This window comes from Pygocentrus nattereri, chromosome 27 (assembly GCF_015220715.1).
Source record: "Pygocentrus nattereri isolate fPygNat1 chromosome 27, fPygNat1.pri, whole genome shotgun sequence".
In the NCBI taxonomy this organism is placed as follows: Eukaryota; Metazoa; Chordata; class Actinopteri; order Characiformes; family Serrasalmidae; genus Pygocentrus; species Pygocentrus nattereri.
Window position 1 is genome coordinate 1,320,060 of NC_051237.1, and position 21,386 is coordinate 1,341,445.

Sequence of the window (21,386 nt, forward strand, 5' to 3'; positions counted from 1 at the left end):
TCATTTTTCGTGTGATTTAATTTGCAAATGTTTACAGGGTGTGTGGGGGTACAAGAAAAGAAAATCAAAAACAAAACCAACACAAAGATCTTTGGTACCTCATAACAGTGGATGGGTCCAGCATTACCGAACATTAAATGAGGGAAACCCATGAAAGCTAGCATGCTGTTACTGTGAGAAAAAAAATGGGAGTGTGGCTGAACAACAGCTGTTCTGGATCCATGCTGACATCTGACTAGTAGTCAACATATGGAAGACATCATGTGGATTCAGTGGGGCTGATGTTCAGGTAAATGAAGCCCTAATGTTCATGGTGTCCAAGTATAAAATATAGAAAACGTTGCATTACCTCAAAGTAAAAATGTCCCAGAAACAGAAATAACTTCACATCTGCAGTTGTCATACTCAATGACGTTACTCTGAAGCCATGATGAGATTACAATAAACGTACATTCATGTTCTAACAGGTCAGACCTTTGTTCAAGAGCTAAATAAAGATCGCATGAACGGCACTAGAATTGCATAGAGTTGAACATTTTAGAATCTCTTTATTGAACCTGATCACACACAGAAAACTGGACCTGGGATGCAGTTAAATATTTCTGTAATGTATTTTTTTTAAAGTAGCTTTTAATCTGTATACAATCATGTTAGAGAGACATACTGTGTAGTAGTTACAACATAAGGTATCAAAATAATGGTCCACTATGAGGAAACGCTGCATTAAATGGAAGAAATTCAGTGGTAGTTTATACACTATTCAGCGGCCATAACCTCATTCGAATGCACGCTTCCCTCTTGGTTTCATGGAATGATCTTAATAAGCATCTACAAAACTGGCCAAATTACTTGACGAGTATAAATGGATCCATTTTATCAACTCTGTTTTAAGACTCACAAGTTAGACTGTGCTGTTTAAAATAAGCTATAAAGTCAAATGCATTCTGAAAAAGCTGTGAATATATGAGGTTTGGAATGGGCTACATAAACGTGTACAATAATATTCAAATTTTACCCACTGTATTTATGCGTGGATGGAAAAGTAGGATTATATAATTCAACTCTGCAAACTCTGAGCTCTCGTAGTTCGAGTGACTCAAATCACGCTTCCTTATCTGAATATGGTGAAACTAAATGCTTTGACAATAACGATCTTAAGAATGTGACCATGTAGCAGGGTGATGATAGTGACGGCAACCAATGCACAACTGCAAAGACAGGCAGCAGTAACTTGCATGACTTTGCTACAAATGTCAGAAAACATTAATTGTCGGTTTTCTTCAGTACAGAAGCACAAACCTCCTCAGTGTCCTTCCACATAAAATGTACTGAGCAGCTCTACATCATATCCAACACCAAGTCGCTATGGCACGGCAGAAATCACACTAGTGTACCCACGCCCTTAGACTGTGTGTGGAACTGCATGGAAAAATAAATAAACCAAGAAACAAACAAAACAATGGGAGCACTGGGAGAGACTCTAAGGACAGTCTCTGATGTGAAAAGTCACAGATGTAAGAACACCTGAAATACTAAAGTACTACCTCTTTCAGAGTGCTGCTCAGGTCGTAAGAAGTAAGGCGTCGCTCTTACAGCTTAATTCTACCCATTTTTCTCATTTCAGCATCATTAAATGGTTAACGTAACATCACTGTCGGAACAAAAGCCTCACTTTTGTAATTTTCATAATTGTCAAAGTAAATTTATGTAAACAGATTTTATTCCAAGTCATTTTAGAGCATTTCTATTAGTTCATTAATCATAATATTTTATATTTTTTAATATAAGTAGCAGGAACCAATTTCAAATTGCGTAAAAACAAACAAGATTCAAGGTTTTGTTCCAACAGAGATGATGTGTAAACCACCACTCAGAGCAGTTTGATGTCAATTCTGTTCCTCTGGAGAAACGTGCACTCAGATTTCTTTACAGTGGTGGAGACAGGAGCCAGGCCTCTGAATTATTTATGTGCTACTTCAGAGAATATTACTGCACAAAATGATAATGATTATGTTACTTGATGCCGAGACATCGTTTCACAATAATTGTGCAATAAGATTTTGGCCTAAAACGTATTTTTACAATCCTTTACATTTAGGGTGTTGTAAGGCAAAAAAGAAAAATTTAAGTTTTCACATTTAGCACAATTTTACCAATAACATGAAAAATTAAGAAGACGTGTAGATTCATTGACTGGTCTGGAAAGTAATGACTAGATCTGTGCGACACCTGGTTCCTATCACCACCTCTGTAAAGCAACTCGAGTCAGCAAGTTTCATGTCAAAACACTTTGAATGGCTTTGTTCAGTCACATCAGTAAATGAACTATGCAGAAATGTCAAAAAAGCAGCTGAATTCTCAGCTCATCTGTCCATCCATCTAGATTCTTAAAGGTTTCGTGGACAAAATATAAAGCCCCAAGGCTAACACTAAATGTGAGAAGTGGACTATAGCACTTCAAGTTAAACAGCAGCAACGCACCATGCTCCTTTTAGCGTGTTAGTGAGAGATTTTCACAGATAGGACTTTTGAGTGATGAAACAGAGTAACAAAGAAAGCCAAAAGAAAAATTAAAAAGTAAAAAATGCAGCATAAGAGCCATCTTGAAGGCACAATCTTCCCTGACAGAGTGGAAAGCCCCAAGAGGAGACCAAAAATCAACAACACTGCCACAAAGGCAGAAACAGAGGACCAAGCTTAGAGAGAATTGGTGGGCACTGGCAGAGGTGGGGGAGATCATGAGGAGCATTAAGCCCAGACAGAACACCTCAATCCTGGCCTGAACACACCTCCCTCTGCGCCTCAGCCTCCAGCTCTGGACCGCAGTGACACGCCTGAGCGCAGGTGGTGGGCGCAGTCTCTGGTTCAGGGCTGTTCCGATGGGCAGGGCTTCCTTCTTCTGAGTCTATGGCTGGTTGCTGTGACTCAGCCTCTGTTGCTCCTCCTGAATCCACGCCTTGCCCATCATCCTCTGGTTTACTTAGACCCTGAACTTTCTTACTCAGTTCATTGCGTTCAATCTGCAGAGCGCGACACAACTTCTCCAGCCTCTGCACCTTCACCTGCAAGCTCTCCAGTTCCTTGTCTCGAAGTGTTTTCTGCAGAAGAAAAAAAAAAAACAAAAAAAAACAATGATAGCAGAGCAGCTTCGAACATTCAAACATCCAGAACTCATTAAACGAGCAACAGTGTGAAGTAATGAAGTGGGAGGGAAATGGTACAAAACAAAGCTAGGATAACAAAAAAATAGTTGCACTGAAATGCCCACAGTCACCATGTCATAAAACAAAGCTAAAATAATAACCTTTGCCTCTGTCAAAATACTCTCACAAACCAAACTTTAAAAAATGATGCTATGGTGAAAAAAGCATAGGGTAATAAGAATACGACTGCAAAGCCAATAAATGACATGACTTGTCTTATCTTGATAGTATTAGAAGCATTCTGTAAATACTATACAGGAGTATATAGTATATTTTATATAGTAAGCTAGAAATTCATAAGTTGGTTCAATCATTTAAATAAACACATACCTCCTCAGCCATCTCCAGCAGCGCTTTGTTACTGCTTTCCCAACGTGACCTGTACATCGTCGTCTCCTTCTCCAGCTTCTTTATCTTCTTAGTCATCTACAATACAACACAGAAAGGGTAGGACGCATTATGCATTTTCATTCTACATCAGTAGATACCAGACATAATGAACAAAAAAAACAAAAAAAAAAACTTGTTTCAGAATCCTGGTCCACTTACATAAACCATTCAGCTCAGCACTGTTTTTTTTATGTAGATTTGTTTTTATTTGATGTAATAGGCCTATGCAAATATTACACACATGCGTTTTCTCCCTTTTGCTCTCTGGTATGTGTGTGGTCCATGTCTATACAACATAGTCTAGCTTACAGTCTTGTTAACTGTTCACCTGGACAAAATGAAAAGAAAGCTTGCTAAAGAGGAATGGGAACACCATTATGACCTACTATATCTTTTAATGGGACAACACTATAGAAATGAAACCTTAAAGTAGTCAGTGTGTAGCTTGTATAGCGGTATAGATTTCCTATCCTCTGAAAAGAACTAACTCCAAATACATAAATGCCACAAGCGTATTCATAACTGAGATTAGGGAATTGTTATTACAAATCACTTCGCAGGGGACGCTTCCCTTATCATCAAAATAATTTTTTCACTCCCAATTAATTCAGGTAGAATGAAAATACCTTATCTAAATTAAGCCTTATCATAAACACTTGTGCATGTACCACCACTTGCCATGTCTTATTACCTTCTCCATCTCTTGCTTGAAGGTTGTGAACACCTCATTGCTTTTGGAAAGTGTGTTCTGAAACTCTTCAAACTTCTCTGTGTATAATGACAACTGAAAAGATACAAAGATCATGAACAGTGCAGAACATACATAAACATATAAAACATTCTTGAATATTTTGCAGGAAAAAAGGGCAGAAAATCACTGCTTTATATTAGTAGTCTTCTCACCCATCAAGGCCCATCTGCTGTATGATAACATATGCTCACCTGTTGTTTGAGGTGAACCTCTTGCTGTTTCATAAGTTCATACATCCTCTGCGACTCTGCAGCCTCTTTCAGCAGCTGTGGAACAAGAGAGAATTAAATAAAAAGGGACAGTTAACATGATTTACAAGAGAGTGACATTTCACTCGAGCACAGATTCACATTCCAAATTTGCAAACAAACAGGCTGGTTTATTTGCATGCATATGTTTCTGTGACTGTAAACTGTGTCTGCTCTCTGTAGTGAATATGAATGTGCCAAAGCATATCTGGCAACTCACAAACTCCTTCTCCTTCTGGTGGCGGTCCTCCGAGTCCTTCAGCAGTGCCTGAGCCTGATGGAGCTTAGCATCAACCAGCTGCTGTTGCAGATCTTTGTGCTTAAAGACCTTGTCTATGTGCTGCAGAAGTGAAGGAACATGGCTTAGCATTACACTTAAAAATTGACCATTTGGTACATTAAAGGACAGTCCCAATCCTAAACTGTAATATATTAAGACCATTCAAAACGACCAAAACTACAGAACTGGATTATGGATGATTTAAAATATACTGAACACCACAAAAAATATTTTCTGTAGATTGTAGATTGCTTCTGTAGTCCTTTGGTACTTCAGTGACAGGACATGAATGCAAAACTCCTTGAATGTGAACATTCCCCTAGCGTAATAAATTCATAGACAGAACTGCACACAGCAACAGATAACATGCTTTCCAAAGCACATGCTGTTCAGTGAAGACTGTCGTTTATTATTGTTCCCTATTCGGTAGCTTCTTCCTCTTTTTCTCCCCCCATCAAAGCTTCTACTGCATCTGCTTATGTTCTAATTTCCTTCATGGTCCAATCAGCCTTTGTTTTTGTTCCAAATGAACCCTGCTCTAATCAATCTGGCCACGTCCAGCATACAGCAAATAAGGGGACTCTTTGGACCTAGGCCAAAAAAAAAAGAAAAGAAAAAGCTCCTGTGCCAGCTCTGAGCTTTGCTCCTCTCAGGAAAAAACCCTTCGCTCACTTTTCCTTTCTTTATCAGAAACGCACCTCTTCCCGTAGCTCATACTGCTCAATGAGCTTCTTCAGCTTCTCAGCCAGCTCCATGTTCTCCTGCCGTAAACTGGCATTGCGCTCGTTGTGCTGCTCCATCTGTGCTTGGATGTCATTCAGCGTCACCTGAAAGTGGGAGGTGACCTCCTTTCTCTTTTCCTCTTCCTGACGAGCCCGCTGCACCCCATCTTCCTGTAAGGGATAGACTACTGTTATACAGAATAAATAGCCTTTTAAAGTAGTTAAAACTGCTGTAGTTTCTACTGCAGCTACTACATTCCAAACAACAGTTTTTACTGCTTCAGTACACCTGATTCATGTGGTAGAATCTCTCAAACAGATGAGGTGTTACAGCAGTAGAAAAAAATGTAGCTTACACAGAACAGATCGATCGTGGTTTGATTACAGAGATGTATTTTGCATGCATAAGAATATACCTTCAGGGTGCGGTTGTGTCTCTGCAGCTCACGGCACAGGCTTTCTAGCTTGCTTCGGGCCAGAATGGCCTTGCTGTGCTCATTCCTCAGGTGGTCTTTCTCTTGGATTAGCTGTGTCTGCTTCTTCTGTAGAGCCCGCATCTGCTTCTGAGTGTTGCGGTTCTCTTCAAGCTGAACAACACAACCAGATCATTTTAATACAACAGACAATATGAAACACTCATGACACATGAAAATCATATAGCTGCCATCATTAGGAGCTACTGTTCATTTGACAAATAAAACAGGCTGAACCACAGGGTCTCCAACTCAGGGTCTTCAACTAACTTTGATGTCAGATCATCAACCCGAGATGAACACTGAGAAAAGTGAAATATCACATATATAACAATGCATCCTCCACAATGCAATGATGTTAATGTACACATTAAGGCACTTACCTATACAATGGCAAATTTGACAAAAACGTACTGCAGTGATGCACAAAGATAAAAATTCTAGACCGAAACAAAAATTCAGGAGATACTCGACCAAAAAATTAAAGAGAGGATTCTTTTAGACATAATATGCCTTTTTATTTATGCTTTAAAAGCATTACTTGCCATGTAGAGAAAGATCTTAGAGAACTAGGAGGACTAACTTAATTTTAAACAACTTGCTAAATAATATTAAATGCAATATTAAAAATAATTAAATTTAATAATTTAATTAAAAAATTAAGGCAATATTTCATGTTCTCTCAAAGACATCTCAAGCTGAATTCCCAAGCCCCTCCAGTTAACTACAGTAAACATCTTGTTTGTTTATATATAAAGCACATGAAGATGGTTTTGGAATTTTTGCCTAGCAGTCTCAAGTTTTCCCAGCAGGGGTGCTACTAGCTACATGCTTTGGTGTTAGTCAATAGCCATAAACCTCAGCAGGGATTAACAAATGTGTTTACAAGAACAACTGTCAAAACAGAGATCATTTCCAAAAGATAGAGTTATTTACGTGATTTGCTTTAATGAATATTATTAAAGCAAAGCTAAAGACCACCGAGATACCTGTTGTAGCAGGTTGTGTTTGTTTGTTTGTTTATCTGACAAGTGCAGGCCACTGAAGAGGATAAACAGCATTGTTAATGTCACTAAGTGTTAGATTTTGACACTTCCCTGAAGGCTAATTTAACCATCTGCCCTTCAGAATTCTTCCTCTTAAACCCATTTTTAGCCGAAATTTCAGTGTTTTCTTACAGAATGCAGATTTCAGTATTGGAATATTGACAGACCATTACAGGGAATAACTACTTAAGCCTAGGAATTTCCTTTTACTCATATCTAAAAATCACTATTTTAATTTTTTTATCAATGTTTTCAATTATTAATAATCATGAGGATGTATGACAAAGCAAGGTTGCATGGGGAATTATAGTTGGGTTTCCATTTTAACGTTTTGCAAATGTTACGCGCATTTCTGAAAATACAAAATTATTACAGCACTCAGGTTCACATCTAGCAGCTACTGCAAGACAAAAACAAGCAGACTCCCTACCTCTTTTCATAAACACATGCAGGTAAACAGAGTAAAACATCACATTATTCCTAAACTTCCTTCTTGCACACATGCGAAATTGCTAACTACAGTTTAACGAAACATGGTTCTATATTAAAATATGTGAAATGTAACCATTTGTACAACATCATGAGAAAAAGTTTGTAGAAAAGAATCAGCACTGGGAGTGAGTGTGTGGAGGCATGATGAAACTACAGTGTACTTCCGACTATTGTTCTTCGCATGGCTAAACTGCCTCTGAAGCTCAATATATAAACTCAATCAGCTGAAAACGCAGCACAGGGTCTGCCAAGAATGTGGGCTGTTAGCTGACAGTCTGCCAATGCACTCAACATCACAGCTTACCTGCAGAGACACAGAAAGAAAGCCCAGGTACAGCAACTATCCATAATATGGAGCTCTGTTTTTAACAGCAGAATTACTGGACAGTCACCAGGGTCTTATTCATAAAACGAGTTTAAATTTCATGCTCAGCATTTGCATGCAACTTATTCATAAATAAAAAGCATATGCCTTAATACATGCACGCAACTTTGAAGCGTGACCGAGTCATTTATTTTTATAAACGTTTTCAACTATTACATATTTCAAATGCGCACTGGAAGATCTTTTATCATTACATTAAAAAGGCTTTAAATGTTTCTTTGAAACAAAGTTAATAAACATATCATTTAAAAGACAAACTTCTTGTTTTCCATTATCATCTAACAAAAGAGAGGCTTTGTAAATGGTTATGCAAATACATTTACACACATGACTGCCTACTATATTCACATTTTTCGTATTTATTTTAAAGTTAGTGTTTTCAAAACAAGTAAACACGTATTGCCCAAATAAACAAATATTTAAATATTAATATAATTTTAATTCCTAAATATATGTTATATCCCTAAAACATATTTACTGTACTGTATCTACATTTGCTATGCCTCGAACATCATGGTGTCACTGCCATCTAAATATGTCTGGCACAAAACTTTCAGTATTTAAAGCCATGAATTTGCCTTGGAGACTAGTCCCATTCAAATGTGAAGTGCTTGACTGAGAGAGATCTGAGCTTTATACCAGTTAACACTGAAAGTAACTCCTTTTCTAGATTAAGTACTTTGAAACAAGTATTTTATGATAATCACATGATCTGTTGTCTTACCAGCTCAGCATACTTCTTGCACAGACCAGCAAGTTTTTCTTCTGGGGTGCTCAGTGTGTTCAGAGTCTGCATAAGGAGTGTTATCTCCTTGCCTAAAAGTAGAAATGAAAAGCAAAGTAATGAAAAAACATCAATTTACTTCATAGAACATCCAGAAGCTTAAATAAATCCATCCATCCATCCATTTTCTAAGCCGCTTCTCCGTCAGGGTCGTGGGGGGTGCTTAAATAAATGACATATACAATGGTTAAATTTATCTCTGAATTACCAACAAATATATATATATAACTTCTTCTTTCGGCTGCTCCCTTTAGGGGTCGCCACAGCAGATCATCTGCCTCCATCTTGCCCTATCCACAGCCTCCTCTGCTTTTACACCAACCATCTCCATGTCCACCTTCACTACATCCATAAACCTTCTCTGAGGTCTACCTCTTCTCCTTCTACCCAGCAGCTCCATCTCCAACATTCTTTGCCCAATATCTCCACTATTCCTCCTCAACACATGTCCAAACCATCTCAACCTGGCCTCTCTGGCTTTATCTCCAAACTGCTCCACCTTCACTGTCCCTCTGATCTGCTCATTTCTAATCTTGTCCATCCTGGTCACTCCCAACGAAAATCTCAGCATCTTCATCTCCGCCACCTCCAGCTCAGCCTCCTGTCTTTTAGACAGAGCCACAGTCTCCAAACCAGACATCATAGCAGGACGCACTGCTGTCTTGTAGACCTTCCCTTTCACTCTTGCTGCTATCCTTCTGTCACACATCAGCCCTGACACCCGTCTCCACCCACTCCATCCTGCCTGCACCCTCTTCTTCACCTCTTTTCTACACTGTCCATTGCTCTGGATGGTTGACCCAAGATATTTGAAGTCATCCACCTTTACGACCTCTACTCCTTGCATCTTCACCTTTCCACCTGCCTCCCTCTCATTCACACACATGTATTCCGTCTTGTCTCTACTGACCTTCATTCCTCTCCTCTCCAGTGCAAACCTCCACCTCTCCAGATTCTCTTCCACCTGCTCTCTACTCTCACCACAGATTACAGTGTCATCTGCAAACATCATGGTCCATGGAGCCTCCTGCCTGACCTCATCTGTCAACCTTTCCATCACCATTGCAAACAAGAAGGGGCTCAAAGCTGATCCCTGATGTAGCCCCACCTTCACCTTGAAACCATTTGTCACTCCAACTGCACATCTCACCACCGTCTCACTATCCTCATACATGTCCTGCACCACCCTAACATTCTTTTCAGCTACACCTGACTTCCTCATACAGTACCACAGTTCCTCTCTTGGCACCCTATCATATGCCTTCTCTAGATCCACAAAGACACAATGCAGCTCCTTCTGACCTTCTCTGTACTTCTCTACCAACACTCTCAACGCAAAAATTGTATCTGTGGTTCTCTTTCTGGGCATGAAACCAAACTGCTGCTCACTGATCTGGACCTCTCGCCTTCGCCTTGCTTCAACAACTCTTTCCCATACCTTCATGGTGTGGCTCATCAAATTTATACCTCTGTAGTTACTGCAGCTCTGCACATCACCCTTGTTCTTAAAAATGGGGACCAGTACACTGTTTCTCAAAAAAAAAAAAAAATCATGCAGCACTAAATTCCAAAAATACCGTGACATGTCAGGTATTTTGAAAAATGTCTTCAAATATCAAGGTGTTCTAGTACTGCTGCATCATCCACACTCAACTGCCCGTTTCTACTCTCCCAGAAAGAGCTGGCCACTCACCCAGTCCTTTAACTTTCTTTTTCTCCTGAAGCTTCTTCTGGTCCTTTTCTGCACTGCCGTTGCCATTCAGTTTGGAATCTACTGGCTTCCCATCCTCTCTGTCAGTAAGCCCATTGACTTCTAGACCATCAGGCTGGCCATTAGGCACAGCTGTGTCCTCACCACCATCTTCCTGACAGTATGTGCTGAGGATGTCCTCCAGCTTTCTGCTCAGCTCCTCAGCCACATCACAGGAGGTAGGAATTGCTCCAGCCTCAGCCACTGCAGACAGCACAAGGGTAACTGAAGAGTTAACCCTGTAATACTCTTCTACTGCTTAAAAAAGCTGTGTATGATACCAGACATGTGAGAACAAAAGGACATGAAAAAGAACTACTGAAAGATGCTAAAAATTTGCCTTTTTATGTAGAAAAAAAAAAGAGACACTATGAAGACAACAATACATATTTTCTGTGTTTTTCTAAATAGGATGGAAACAGTGGTTCAACAGGACTTTTGAGCTCAAGATTCAATTTAATTTTTAAGATTTTGTGTGATGTCAATGTCTGGACTCTGTAGCTCTTTAATGGACCAGTTTGGTTCAGAAAACGCTCGTTTTATTTCAAGTTTGTAAAGTAGCATGCCTTTGCGTAAAATAATGAAATGTACAACTGAACTATAAACAACACAACAGAAAGACCCTCAAACTGTCTTTCATTTGAGTGTGGTGCATCTTCAATGTCACAGATCTGGATGACTGTCTTCAGGTTTAGTTTCTCACTTACAGCCTTCATCTGTTCGGGAACTGACAGTTGGGGAGCTGTCTGTCTGCATGTTTGGCTCTTTTGGACTGTCTGTTCCTTCAGGACTAACTGTACTCCCTCCTGTGCCATCAGCACTGGCAGGAGACCCTCCACTGTTGTCCAAAACTTGATCCTCTGTGTCCTGTCTCTTCATTACTGATCTGTGGACAAGAAGCAGAAGTGAACCACATGCTCACTCTCACCTCCACGTTTTATATCACAAAGCCAGTGCACTCTTCAAGGCTCTCAAAGTAAAAAAGGGTCACATTTATAGATAGATAAGGAACCTGACTTCACAGGTGGTCTTTATGTGCTACGTCGTTTCATTAACCACAGCGCTCAACCCAGTGAGCAATATCGTTAGCCAGCCACTGAACTTGCTAACCTAAGTTAGCTATGCTAGTTAGTTAGCGTAGTGCGAGCTTCTTTGAGTCATTTCGAGCTAAAACAACAGCCGAACCTAAACATTTAGCCAAGCTTGTTTATCAAACGTCCGCGACAAACGTGTAACCATCTAATAAAGTTATCTAGCTGGAAAAAGCAGCAGTTGAGGCGGATTTTCCAACCGACACTCAGCTAATGCTAAGTTAGGTTACCTAACAAAGCTGATCGGCTTCTTATTCGGATTTTCCCGTTCCACCTTAAACGGGGCGGCAGTTACATTCGGACTACAGTGAAAATGTGGCTAACTGCACCTTTTAAGGTGGAATGGGGAAATTCGAACAAGAAGCTGGGGAATAGGAAGCCAACTTCAGCCTCGCTTAGCGGGTACTAAGCTAGCCTCGCTAACGTTACTCAACAGATACGTTAAATATGACTGCAGCTTAGCAGGCCAACTGAGATATACAACACAAATGCACATCTGAGATAGTAATTTAATGTTTCCCGAGTAACAAACACATTAACCTACACGGGCAGACCAAAGCGTCTGCCGCCAAGCCAGAACTAACGTTAACTTGTGTGGCTAAAGCTCGTTAGCGCCCCGGATAAAACCCAAAGGAAAACAGCAGACCAGGCGGTCAAATCGCTCAGATTTCACAGTCACATTACTCAACGCCAGGCCTGCAGTCCCACCACAGCAAAGTTACGATGATAAAAAAAGCTACCAGAGCCTCAAACAGGTCCCAGCAAAATCCTTCACTGTTGGTGGAAAAAGAAATTGTTTGCCAACGGACACAGGAAGCGGCAGGAAGGCGTCAAAGCGGATTGGTGCGGAAGAAACGCAGCTTCCGATAGAACAGTCGCAAAAGCCCCTCTAACCCGACACTCAGCCAGGCTGGAGACCACCTCAGTCGACTAACCGCGAGCGTTTTATTATTTATGTTACAATAATGGCTTCATAATGAATGCAGAGTATGAAGGCAGGTTAATGCTGTTCTTGGCCTAATTCCTAAAATAAGTTTATACAATTAAAAAAAATATTCATGTCAATGTTAAAAAAAAAGCCTTTAATTCTATTTTTTGTGGGCTGCACACAAAAACTAACAGCTAAAATACGCCTTAAGACACGTGCTTTGATGGTTCGCCAAGAGTTATTCAGTAAACACACACAAAAAAAAGAACCATTTCGTGCTTAAATGGTTATTTGCATGGTAAAATGGTTATTCAGATTGATGGAGAGTGTTGTATATGGTTCCATATACAGCCTTTTTGAAATTGATCTGCATAGCACCCGAAGAGGTTCTGTTGTTACAGGCTTGACATGACAATAGCAGAACCCTTTTGGTGTCGTGTAGAGCCACACATTGCCCATCAGTCTGAAGATCCGTTTATCCGTTCAAAGAACTATTCAAGCATGAAATGTCTCTCTCATACATACACACACACACACACCTCAAAAAAATAAAGGGAACACTCAAATAACACATCCTAGATCTGAATGAAAAATCTTCTCATTGAATACTTTGTTCTGTACAAAGTTGAATGTGCTGACAAAATCACAAAATCAATGGAAATCAAATTTATTAACAAATGGAGGCACGGATTTGGAGTCACACACCATATTAAAGTGGAAAAACACACTACAGGCTGATCCAACTTTGATGCAATGTCCTTAAAACTGACTAAGTCAAAATGAGGCTCAGTATTGTGATAGTCATGCTGAAGGATGTTGCAGGCAGCAGATCGCTCTCCACGGCGTCTCCAGACTCTGTCACGTCTGTCACATGTGCTCAGTGTGAACCTGCTTTCATCTGTGAAGATCACAGGGCGCCAGTGGCGAATTTGCCAATCCTGGTGTTCTCTGGCAAATGCCAAGCCTCCTGCACGGTGTTGGGCTGTGAGCACAACCCCCATCTGTGGACGTCGGGCCCTCATACCATCCTCATGGAGTCGGTTTCTAACCGTTTGTGCAGACACATGCACATTTGTGGCCTGCTGGAGGTCATTCTGCAGGGCTCTGGCAGCTCCTCCTGTTCCTCCTTGCACAAAGGCGGAGGTAGCAGTCCTGCTGCTGGGTTGTTGCCCTCCTACGGCCTCCTCCACGTCTCCTGGTGTACTGGCCTGTCTCCTGGTAGCGCCTCCAGCCTCTGGACACTACGCTGACAGACACAGCAAACCTTCTTGCCACAGCTCGCATTGATGTGCCATCCTGGATGAGCTGCACTACCTGAGCCACTTGTGTGGGTTGTAGAGTCCGTCTCCAGCTACCACGAGTGTGAAAGACCACCAACATTCAAAAGTGACCAAAACATCAGCCAGAAAGCAGAAAGGTGCTGAGAAGTGGTCTGTGGTCCCACCTGCAGAACCACTGCTTTATTGAGTGTGTCTTGCTAATTGCCAATAATTTCCACCTGTTGTCTGTTCCATTTGCACAACAGCTGTGAAATTGGTGGTCAGTGTTGCTTCCTAAGTGGACAGTTTGATTTCACAGAAGTTTGATTTACTTGGAGTTATACTGTGTTGTTTAAGTGTTCCCTTTATTTTTTTATATATATATAAAACAACTGCCTTTAACTAAAGAACCCTTTAAGAACCATCTTTTTAAGCGTGTAGATACGTCTCTAGAACTGTACTGGACCTTCTGTACTTCTACCAAAAGATATTTTCCCAGTTGGTGTCTTTATGATGGTGAACACTGTTTAACACGTTGGTCCAAAGTCTCCTGTAAGCGCTCAGCTGGGTTAAGGGACATCATATATAATTTCCATCATGTTCATTCTCATCAGTGGCCTCTGGATGGGAACAAGGTCATCCTGAAGGAGACCACCTCCATTAGCACAGAAAAGCTTTTTCATAGGATGAAGGTGTTCAGTCAGAATGGTTTGTTTTGATTTGCGGTGACTTTTTCTTGTAATGGAACCAGCGGATCAAAACCATGCTAGCAAAATGTCCCCCACAGCTCAGCAGAGCTAGGAGATCCCCTTCCTTTGAGGTCAGTCATGACTCATCTGACCGTATCATGTTTCCCACTTCTCTGTAGAACAGAGCTGATGGTTTTTGCACCACTGAACTCTCAAATGTGCGTTTGTCTTTGTAATGAGGGGTTTATTCACTACAACTCCATTATTATATCCCTCTGTGCTTGTGGACGAACTGTTTATGCTGACACTCTGCCCTGTTCTGCACTGACACTCTCAGCCACCCGAGGAACAGCAGCTTTTGTTTTTCTTTACATCACACTAATGCATGCAGATCAGGGTCACTGAATGTGCACAATCAATTGTAATTTTCAGCTGACGTCTTTCTCGTAGATCAAGAGGCAGATGTCACTTTCGTCACAGTTTCCATTAAAACATTTGCCAGTTGAGCAGTCTTAGTGACCGAAGCTCCTGCCACCTGTGCCCCCAACAATGAACCCTCTTTTGAAGTCATTTTACATCTTTTATGGTAATCTTGATCCAAAACTGGGGTAATTTTTCTACATGCCGCAGAGCGTGGTAGGATGTTAACTACTTGATGAAGGCTTATTTATTAAGGTTTTACTTAAATCTAATGCAGTCAGGTAAAAAGGTTTAAACACCCCTTCCCCCCACCACTTAGCCCTCTGTTTTGCGTGTTCACGTCTAGGGGTAGGATGTCCCGATTTTTGTTGAAATAGAGGGGTAGGGTGAAGTGTTAGGGCTATATGGCTCACGCTCCAAACGGAGTGTTATAAGTAAAAAAGAAAAAACCTGCAAGACGGTTGAACAAGCGAACAAAGAAACCCACAATGTAAGTATTTTCTACATTATAAAATTACAACTATCATATTATCTTAGTTTAATGTCGTTTCAATGTATTATGGTTGTTTTTTCATAACAAGCATAAAAAATCGCTAACAGCATGCTAATGTCTCAGTAGCTAACTAGTTAACTTTCCCAGTCCACCTTAAATAGTCCCGCAGTGTTGACACTGGACTATTTAATCTGGACAAGATTTCAACCACTACTCCATTCCAAGGGGTTAGAGTGACACTTGAAGACAAGGGGTAGGGGTAAAAAGAAGAAATGGGATTGGGCGTAAGTGAAAATAAGTTAACACATTCTCTACAAGGAACCAACTTAAGAATGTAAATTTCCTGCAAATCTCTGCACACAAACTATTCAGTTTTAACATATTAAACTTCAGCAGTCATGAGCAGGAGGTTAGGGAACCAGCCTTGTGACCGGAAGGTGGCTGGTTCAATCCCCTGAGCCGTCAGGACATGACTGAGGTGCCCTTGAGCAAGGCACCTAACCCTCACTTGCTTTGGACACTGTGGATAGGGCTGCCCACCGCTCCAGGCAGGTGTGCTCACTGCCCTAGTGTGTGTGTTCACTGGTGTGCATGTAAGTGGGTTTTTCACTGCATGGATGGGTTAAATGGGGAGGTCTACTTCTTCTGTGTGCAAGCACAGTTGGCCAGTGGTTCTGAATTCTATTCTATATTGGAAAAATTAAACATAACTTACACTACATTTGCAAAAGTATTCGCTTGTCTGCCTTCACACGAACATGAACTTGAGTGACATCCCATTCTTAATCCATAGGGTTCAATATGATGTCGGACCACCCTTTGCAGCTATAACAGCTTCAACTCTTCTGGGAAGGCTTTCCACAAGGGTTAGGAGTGTGTTTATGGGAATTTCTGACCGTTCTTCCAGAAGTGCATTTGTGAGGTCAGACACTGATGTTGGACGAGAAGGCCCGACTCACAGTCTCCACTCTAATTCATCCCAAAGGTGTTCTATGGGGTTGAGGTCAGGACTCTGCGCATGCCAGTCGAGGTTCTTTCACACCAAACTCACTCATTCATGTTTTTATGGACCTGCTTTGTGCACTGGTGTGCAGTCGTGTTGGAACAGGAAGGGGCCGTCCTCAGACTGTTCCCACAAAGTTGGGAGCATGAAATTGTCCAAAATCTCTTGATCTGCTGAAGCATTAAGAGTTCCTTTCACTGGGATTAAGGGGCCAAGCCCAACTCCTGAAAAACAACCCCACACCATGATCCCCCCTCCACCAAACTTTACACTCGGCACAATTCAGTCAGACAAGTACCGTCTCCTGGCAACCGCCAAACCCAGAGTCATCAATCAGATTGCCAGACGGAGAAGCGTGATTCTAGTCCAGTGGCGGCGCTTTACACCACTGCATTCGACGCTTTGCATTGCGCTTGGTGACGTAAGGTTTGGATGCAGCTGCTCGGCCATGGAAACCCATTCCATGAAGCTCTCTACGCTGTTCTTGAGCTGATCTGAAGGCCACATGAAGTTTGGAGGTCTGTAGTGATTGACTCTGCTGAAAGTTGGCGACCTCTGCGCACTTTGAGCCTAAGCATCCACTGACCCCGCTCGGTCAATCTATGTGGCCTTCCATTTCGTGACTGAGTTGCTGTCGTTCCCTATCGCTTCCGCTTTGTTATAATACCACTGACAGTGGACTGTGGAATATTTAGTAGTGAGGAAATTTCCCGACTGGACTTGCTGCACAGGTGGCGTCCGATCACGGTACCACGCTGGAATTCACTGAGCTCCTGAGAGCGACCCATTCCTTCACTAATGTCTGTAGAAGCAGTCTGCAGGCCTAGGGGCTCGGCTTTATACACCTGTGGCCACGGAAGTGATTGGAAATTCAATGATTTGGATGGATGAGTGAACACCTTTGGTAGTATAGTGCATGTATACTGCACTTTTTTTCCCCAATGTTAAATTCGGCAACTAAACATTGTGTAATTAAAATGTGCACAAGTCTCCTCTGTAGAGGATGTGTTCATTTATTTTCACTTACAAAATCAACAAAACATGTCATTTGACCAAGGGGTGCCCAAGCTTATGTATATGACTATATAAGGTAATATACAAACACAAACTGCAACAGACATTTTTGTTTATTTTTTTGCATGTTATCTGCATTCTGGTCAAACATTTTAAATCTCTTTAAAACATTTGTTCAATAATGTTAATGTACATGGTTCATGTTTGTGTGACATGTTCAGTTTGCGCATGTTTCTAGTCAATCATTCATACCGTCGGTAAAGTCAAGTCAGTCACAGTATAAGATGGGTAATTGTTGGCAAAAGAAGGAGGAAAAAAAAAATATAAATACATTTAAAAAGAAAGAAATTACAGGACCAGGACACAATATCCACCAGGGCAAGACTAAATGTCTGAAATGAATGTATGAAATGAAACAATTTAATAAACAAACAGCATTGTAAACACAGGTGAGTTAGCTTTCCCCCCCCCTCCCATTTAAATTTTTTTTAATTATTTTTTTTTTAGATTTTTTTAATGACACAGCCAAGTATTTCGCACTGGCTTTAGATTTGGAGGAGACAAAAAGTCTCAAGATATAAACATCTACAAGATCTAGGACGGAAGACCAGAAAAGACTCAAATCCAACTGTACACGTGTGGCCTTTTTGCACTTCTTGGAAGTCATTGTTAATCAGGGACAGTGTCAGAACTATTCCTTCTCTAAATTGTGCCAATAATAAGTTGCCCACACAGGTCTGCTTTAAATGTAATTTACATCGTAGATTATGAAGCCCTGATTTGCTATCAAAAGGATGTCCTTCACTGAGCACAACCTGAACCAAAGTTTTATCCCTGGATATGGCAGATTTGGAGAGGTGCAGATGACTGTAGTTCCTGCCTTTCATCCCTGAAGCTTTACTGATCATTTTTTTTTCTATTTTCAATTTAGAGAAAACAGCTTTAGAGGACCCAGCGTCTCATAGGCTGCTGTAACTGGTTGCGCTGGAAGTAAAGACAGTAGGACGTCAGATTTACAACAGTTGACTGGATCTCTACACTTGGTGAAACTTCAACTGAGATTGTACAAATACAAATAAACATCAAACATGGAAAGTCCTTAAATGAAGGAAACAATACATGTAAAATTTCTCTTACGATAGCTCATTATTATTACTTTTTTTTTTTTGACTCTTCTAGGCCACCATGAAAAAAAGCAAATTTTCAAAAGGGAGAGATACAATCCAAGCAGATCGACATAAAGGGAAAATAAATTTCATTAAAGCTTGAGTTAAAAAAAAAAAAAGAAATAGAAAAAAGAGAAATTAGTCCAGCATAATAAATTAGCTTTACAATTTCTAATTCAACGTACCAATTTGGTGTACGAATAGCAGACCGCCACACGTCTACAGAGACTGTGATAATGTAACCTCTGTGATTATTATAAGATATGAAAATAGAGCAGCAACATTTGCACAAATGCGTGCACATTCAAGTAAATAACCAAAGTCTGGAAAAAAAAGGGAAAAAAAAGAAAGAAAAAGAAAACATTGATATGCATCAACCTCCAGTCTTTGTTTCGTCTAATTGGCACTTTTGTGAAAAGGAGTGCATTTGAATTTTTAATTCTTTCTTTTGATTCGCTTATTATTATCCAACCTCAAGTGTTACAGACCAGCCTATGCTTTTTTTTTTTCCCTTCTATTTTTTCTTTTCGATATGCACAGATAGCCAGGTGTAGACGGGTACAGGGAACTGCAGCATCTCTGACCCATTACTACTCCCTTTGATCGCATCTATAATCTAGTTAGCCACAGTGTTTTTTAAAATTTATAAGTCAAAAATAAACTGCATAATTAAAGTTTATCTGTGCCCTCCAATTTAAGCTGTTCTCAATTCTCTTTATCCAAAAAAAAAAAAAAGATAGTACCCAAGTCAAGGTTTGGAGCAAGCTGAATGGGGTGAGGGCGTAATACACAGCAACAGACCTGACATAGAAGACATTCTACAACAGACACTCCTGGTCAAACGACATGTTTTGTTAATTTTTAAAGTGAAAATAAGTTAAACATCCTCTACAGAGAGCATACATGTACATTTTAATACACAATACAAAACACAGCCTGTGCAAAACATATGGCACATTTTGTATTGTACATTTCTCTCCCAAATAGGTTAAAGTTAGCAAATGACTAGGAATCATGCACTAAATTTTGCGGACGTCGTGTGGAGGATGTGTTTACTTATTTACATTTAGAATATCAATAGAGCATGTGATCTGACCAGAAATGTTCAAACTTTTGTCTATAGCTGTATTTTAATTCTCATATACGTAGTTGATGTAGCCCATCCTTGTATATCTGAAATAACTTTCTAGGAGAATGAAGAAAACAAAATCCTAAAATAGTGGGATTTTACAGCAAGTATTTTTTTGGCTATTTCTATTATATGTCATGTAATTGTCACACATTGTGCAGGGCAGCTGGCGTTTTTAAAACCTGTAACAAAGAAATGGAGCAAAATGGATCAAAATGGATGTTTTGATACAACAGCAACACTATCTTTCTGTCCAAGTGACAAAAAACTGAAACACCAGAAACTCTTAATGAACAGGAAAAAAAAAAAAAAAAAAACGTGATTCAATCTGCACAACTGTTAGTATTATAGTAGTGCATCACTCCAACCGTCACCTCAGTAGCTCCGCTCCCATTAACTCTTTTTAATTGCATCGAGAACAACTATATTGAAAATATGAGCACCCCTGGTCTAAAACGTCTGCATGGGTGTCATAAGGACTCTACAGAAACTTGCAGAGTCTTGACTTAGACTGGGCTGACTGAAGATCAGCTTCTCGTAATCGAACACAAACACTGGTCTGATTTCCTGGACATGGATTAAGCCTGGCTTACTGCAAGTGTAGGTTTAGGCTTAATCTGGGTCTGAGGAACCAGCTCTATGACCTTAATCATAGCGACACTGCAAACCGGTCTCAGTTCAGAGCAACTTTTTGTACAAAGGCAGAGAGAAATCGGTTTGAGGTGATGGCTTCACCCTAAGCTACAGTAAACAGATTACAACAGCAGAGCTAAAAAGAAAAAATTGAGTTTACTGCCAAAGTATCAAATGTAGTGCACTTGCACCAAACTGTAAAAAGTGTTAGTGGGATTTTTACTAAGGATCAAACATTTTTAAAGTGTTTTCTTTAACACACTGTCAAACAATTTGGCAAATCTCAATTTTACATATTACATTATACTATATAATGCTATCATTTACCAGAGAAAACAAACATTGACAAGAAAATGGAAGCAAATCTAGCAAATGTGAAAAATACTAAATCATCGCTGTTGTAAACCTGCTCTGGTCTATGACAGTATTATCTAGATTAGGAAAAAAACTGAGATTCAGTAGCAAATACTACGAGAATTCCTTTCACAAGGCAGCTGAAATACTAATATGATCAGGTCAAATGCTTAAGCTCCAAAATCATACTCTGACCAAATGCTCACTGTTGCTAGTACACTTGGTGTCCATAGTGCTGAGCATGCATTACACCGAAATGCACACAAAAAATACAGACCTCAGATGTTCAGTGACCATACTACAGCGCGCTCTACTGCTAACATTAGAAGCAACACAAGCTACAAAATCATGATATGAACACACAGCTTTAAAGGTTCTTCAGAAGATCTTTCCCTCACTTTCACACATCATCTGTCAGTCAGTGTCCTATTTCTCATCCATAGCTATAGGCCATTCTCTAACCAAACAAAACCCAGCCTTCACTCATTAAAGCACCCAGGAGTCAGTGTGGTGTAGAGGTAGGAGAAAAAAAATGCTTCCATAATAACAAGAAAAATTACATAAAGTTATGTCACAGTTTTATATTTCCTTGATCAAGAGGTAAAGTACTTCCTGTAAAAAGAACAAGGAAATGAACAGAAACTGAACATTTCATATCTTGTCTTTAGAACACAATAGCTGCA

At 40.2% G+C, this 21,386-nt stretch overlaps 1 protein-coding gene across 2 annotated transcripts; it reads right to left on the reverse strand.

Moving 5' to 3' along the window:
- Positions 1 to 12,497, reverse strand: txlna (taxilin alpha). 2 transcript variants are annotated; one of them, XM_017708663.2, is made up of 11 exons: positions 12,356 to 12,497; positions 11,232 to 11,410; positions 10,468 to 10,728; positions 8,715 to 8,806; positions 6,011 to 6,181; positions 5,571 to 5,765; positions 4,813 to 4,932; positions 4,536 to 4,610; positions 4,285 to 4,377; positions 3,534 to 3,629; positions 1 to 3,098 (listed from the first exon to the last, which is right to left on the reverse strand). In XM_017708663.2, exons 2-11 carry the CDS (start codon positions 11,401 to 11,403, stop codon positions 2,769 to 2,771), a joined length of 1,605 nt encoding a protein of 534 aa, XP_017564152.1. In that variant the 5' UTR covers positions 11,404 to 11,410; positions 12,356 to 12,497; the 3' UTR covers positions 1 to 2,768. The 2 variants fall into 2 exon arrangements, with proteins under 2 accessions (XP_017564152.1, XP_017564153.1); XM_017708664.2 differs by lacking the exon at positions 12,356 to 12,497 and adding an exon at positions 12,160 to 12,322.
- Positions 12,498 to 21,386: the final 8,889 nt, after the last annotated feature.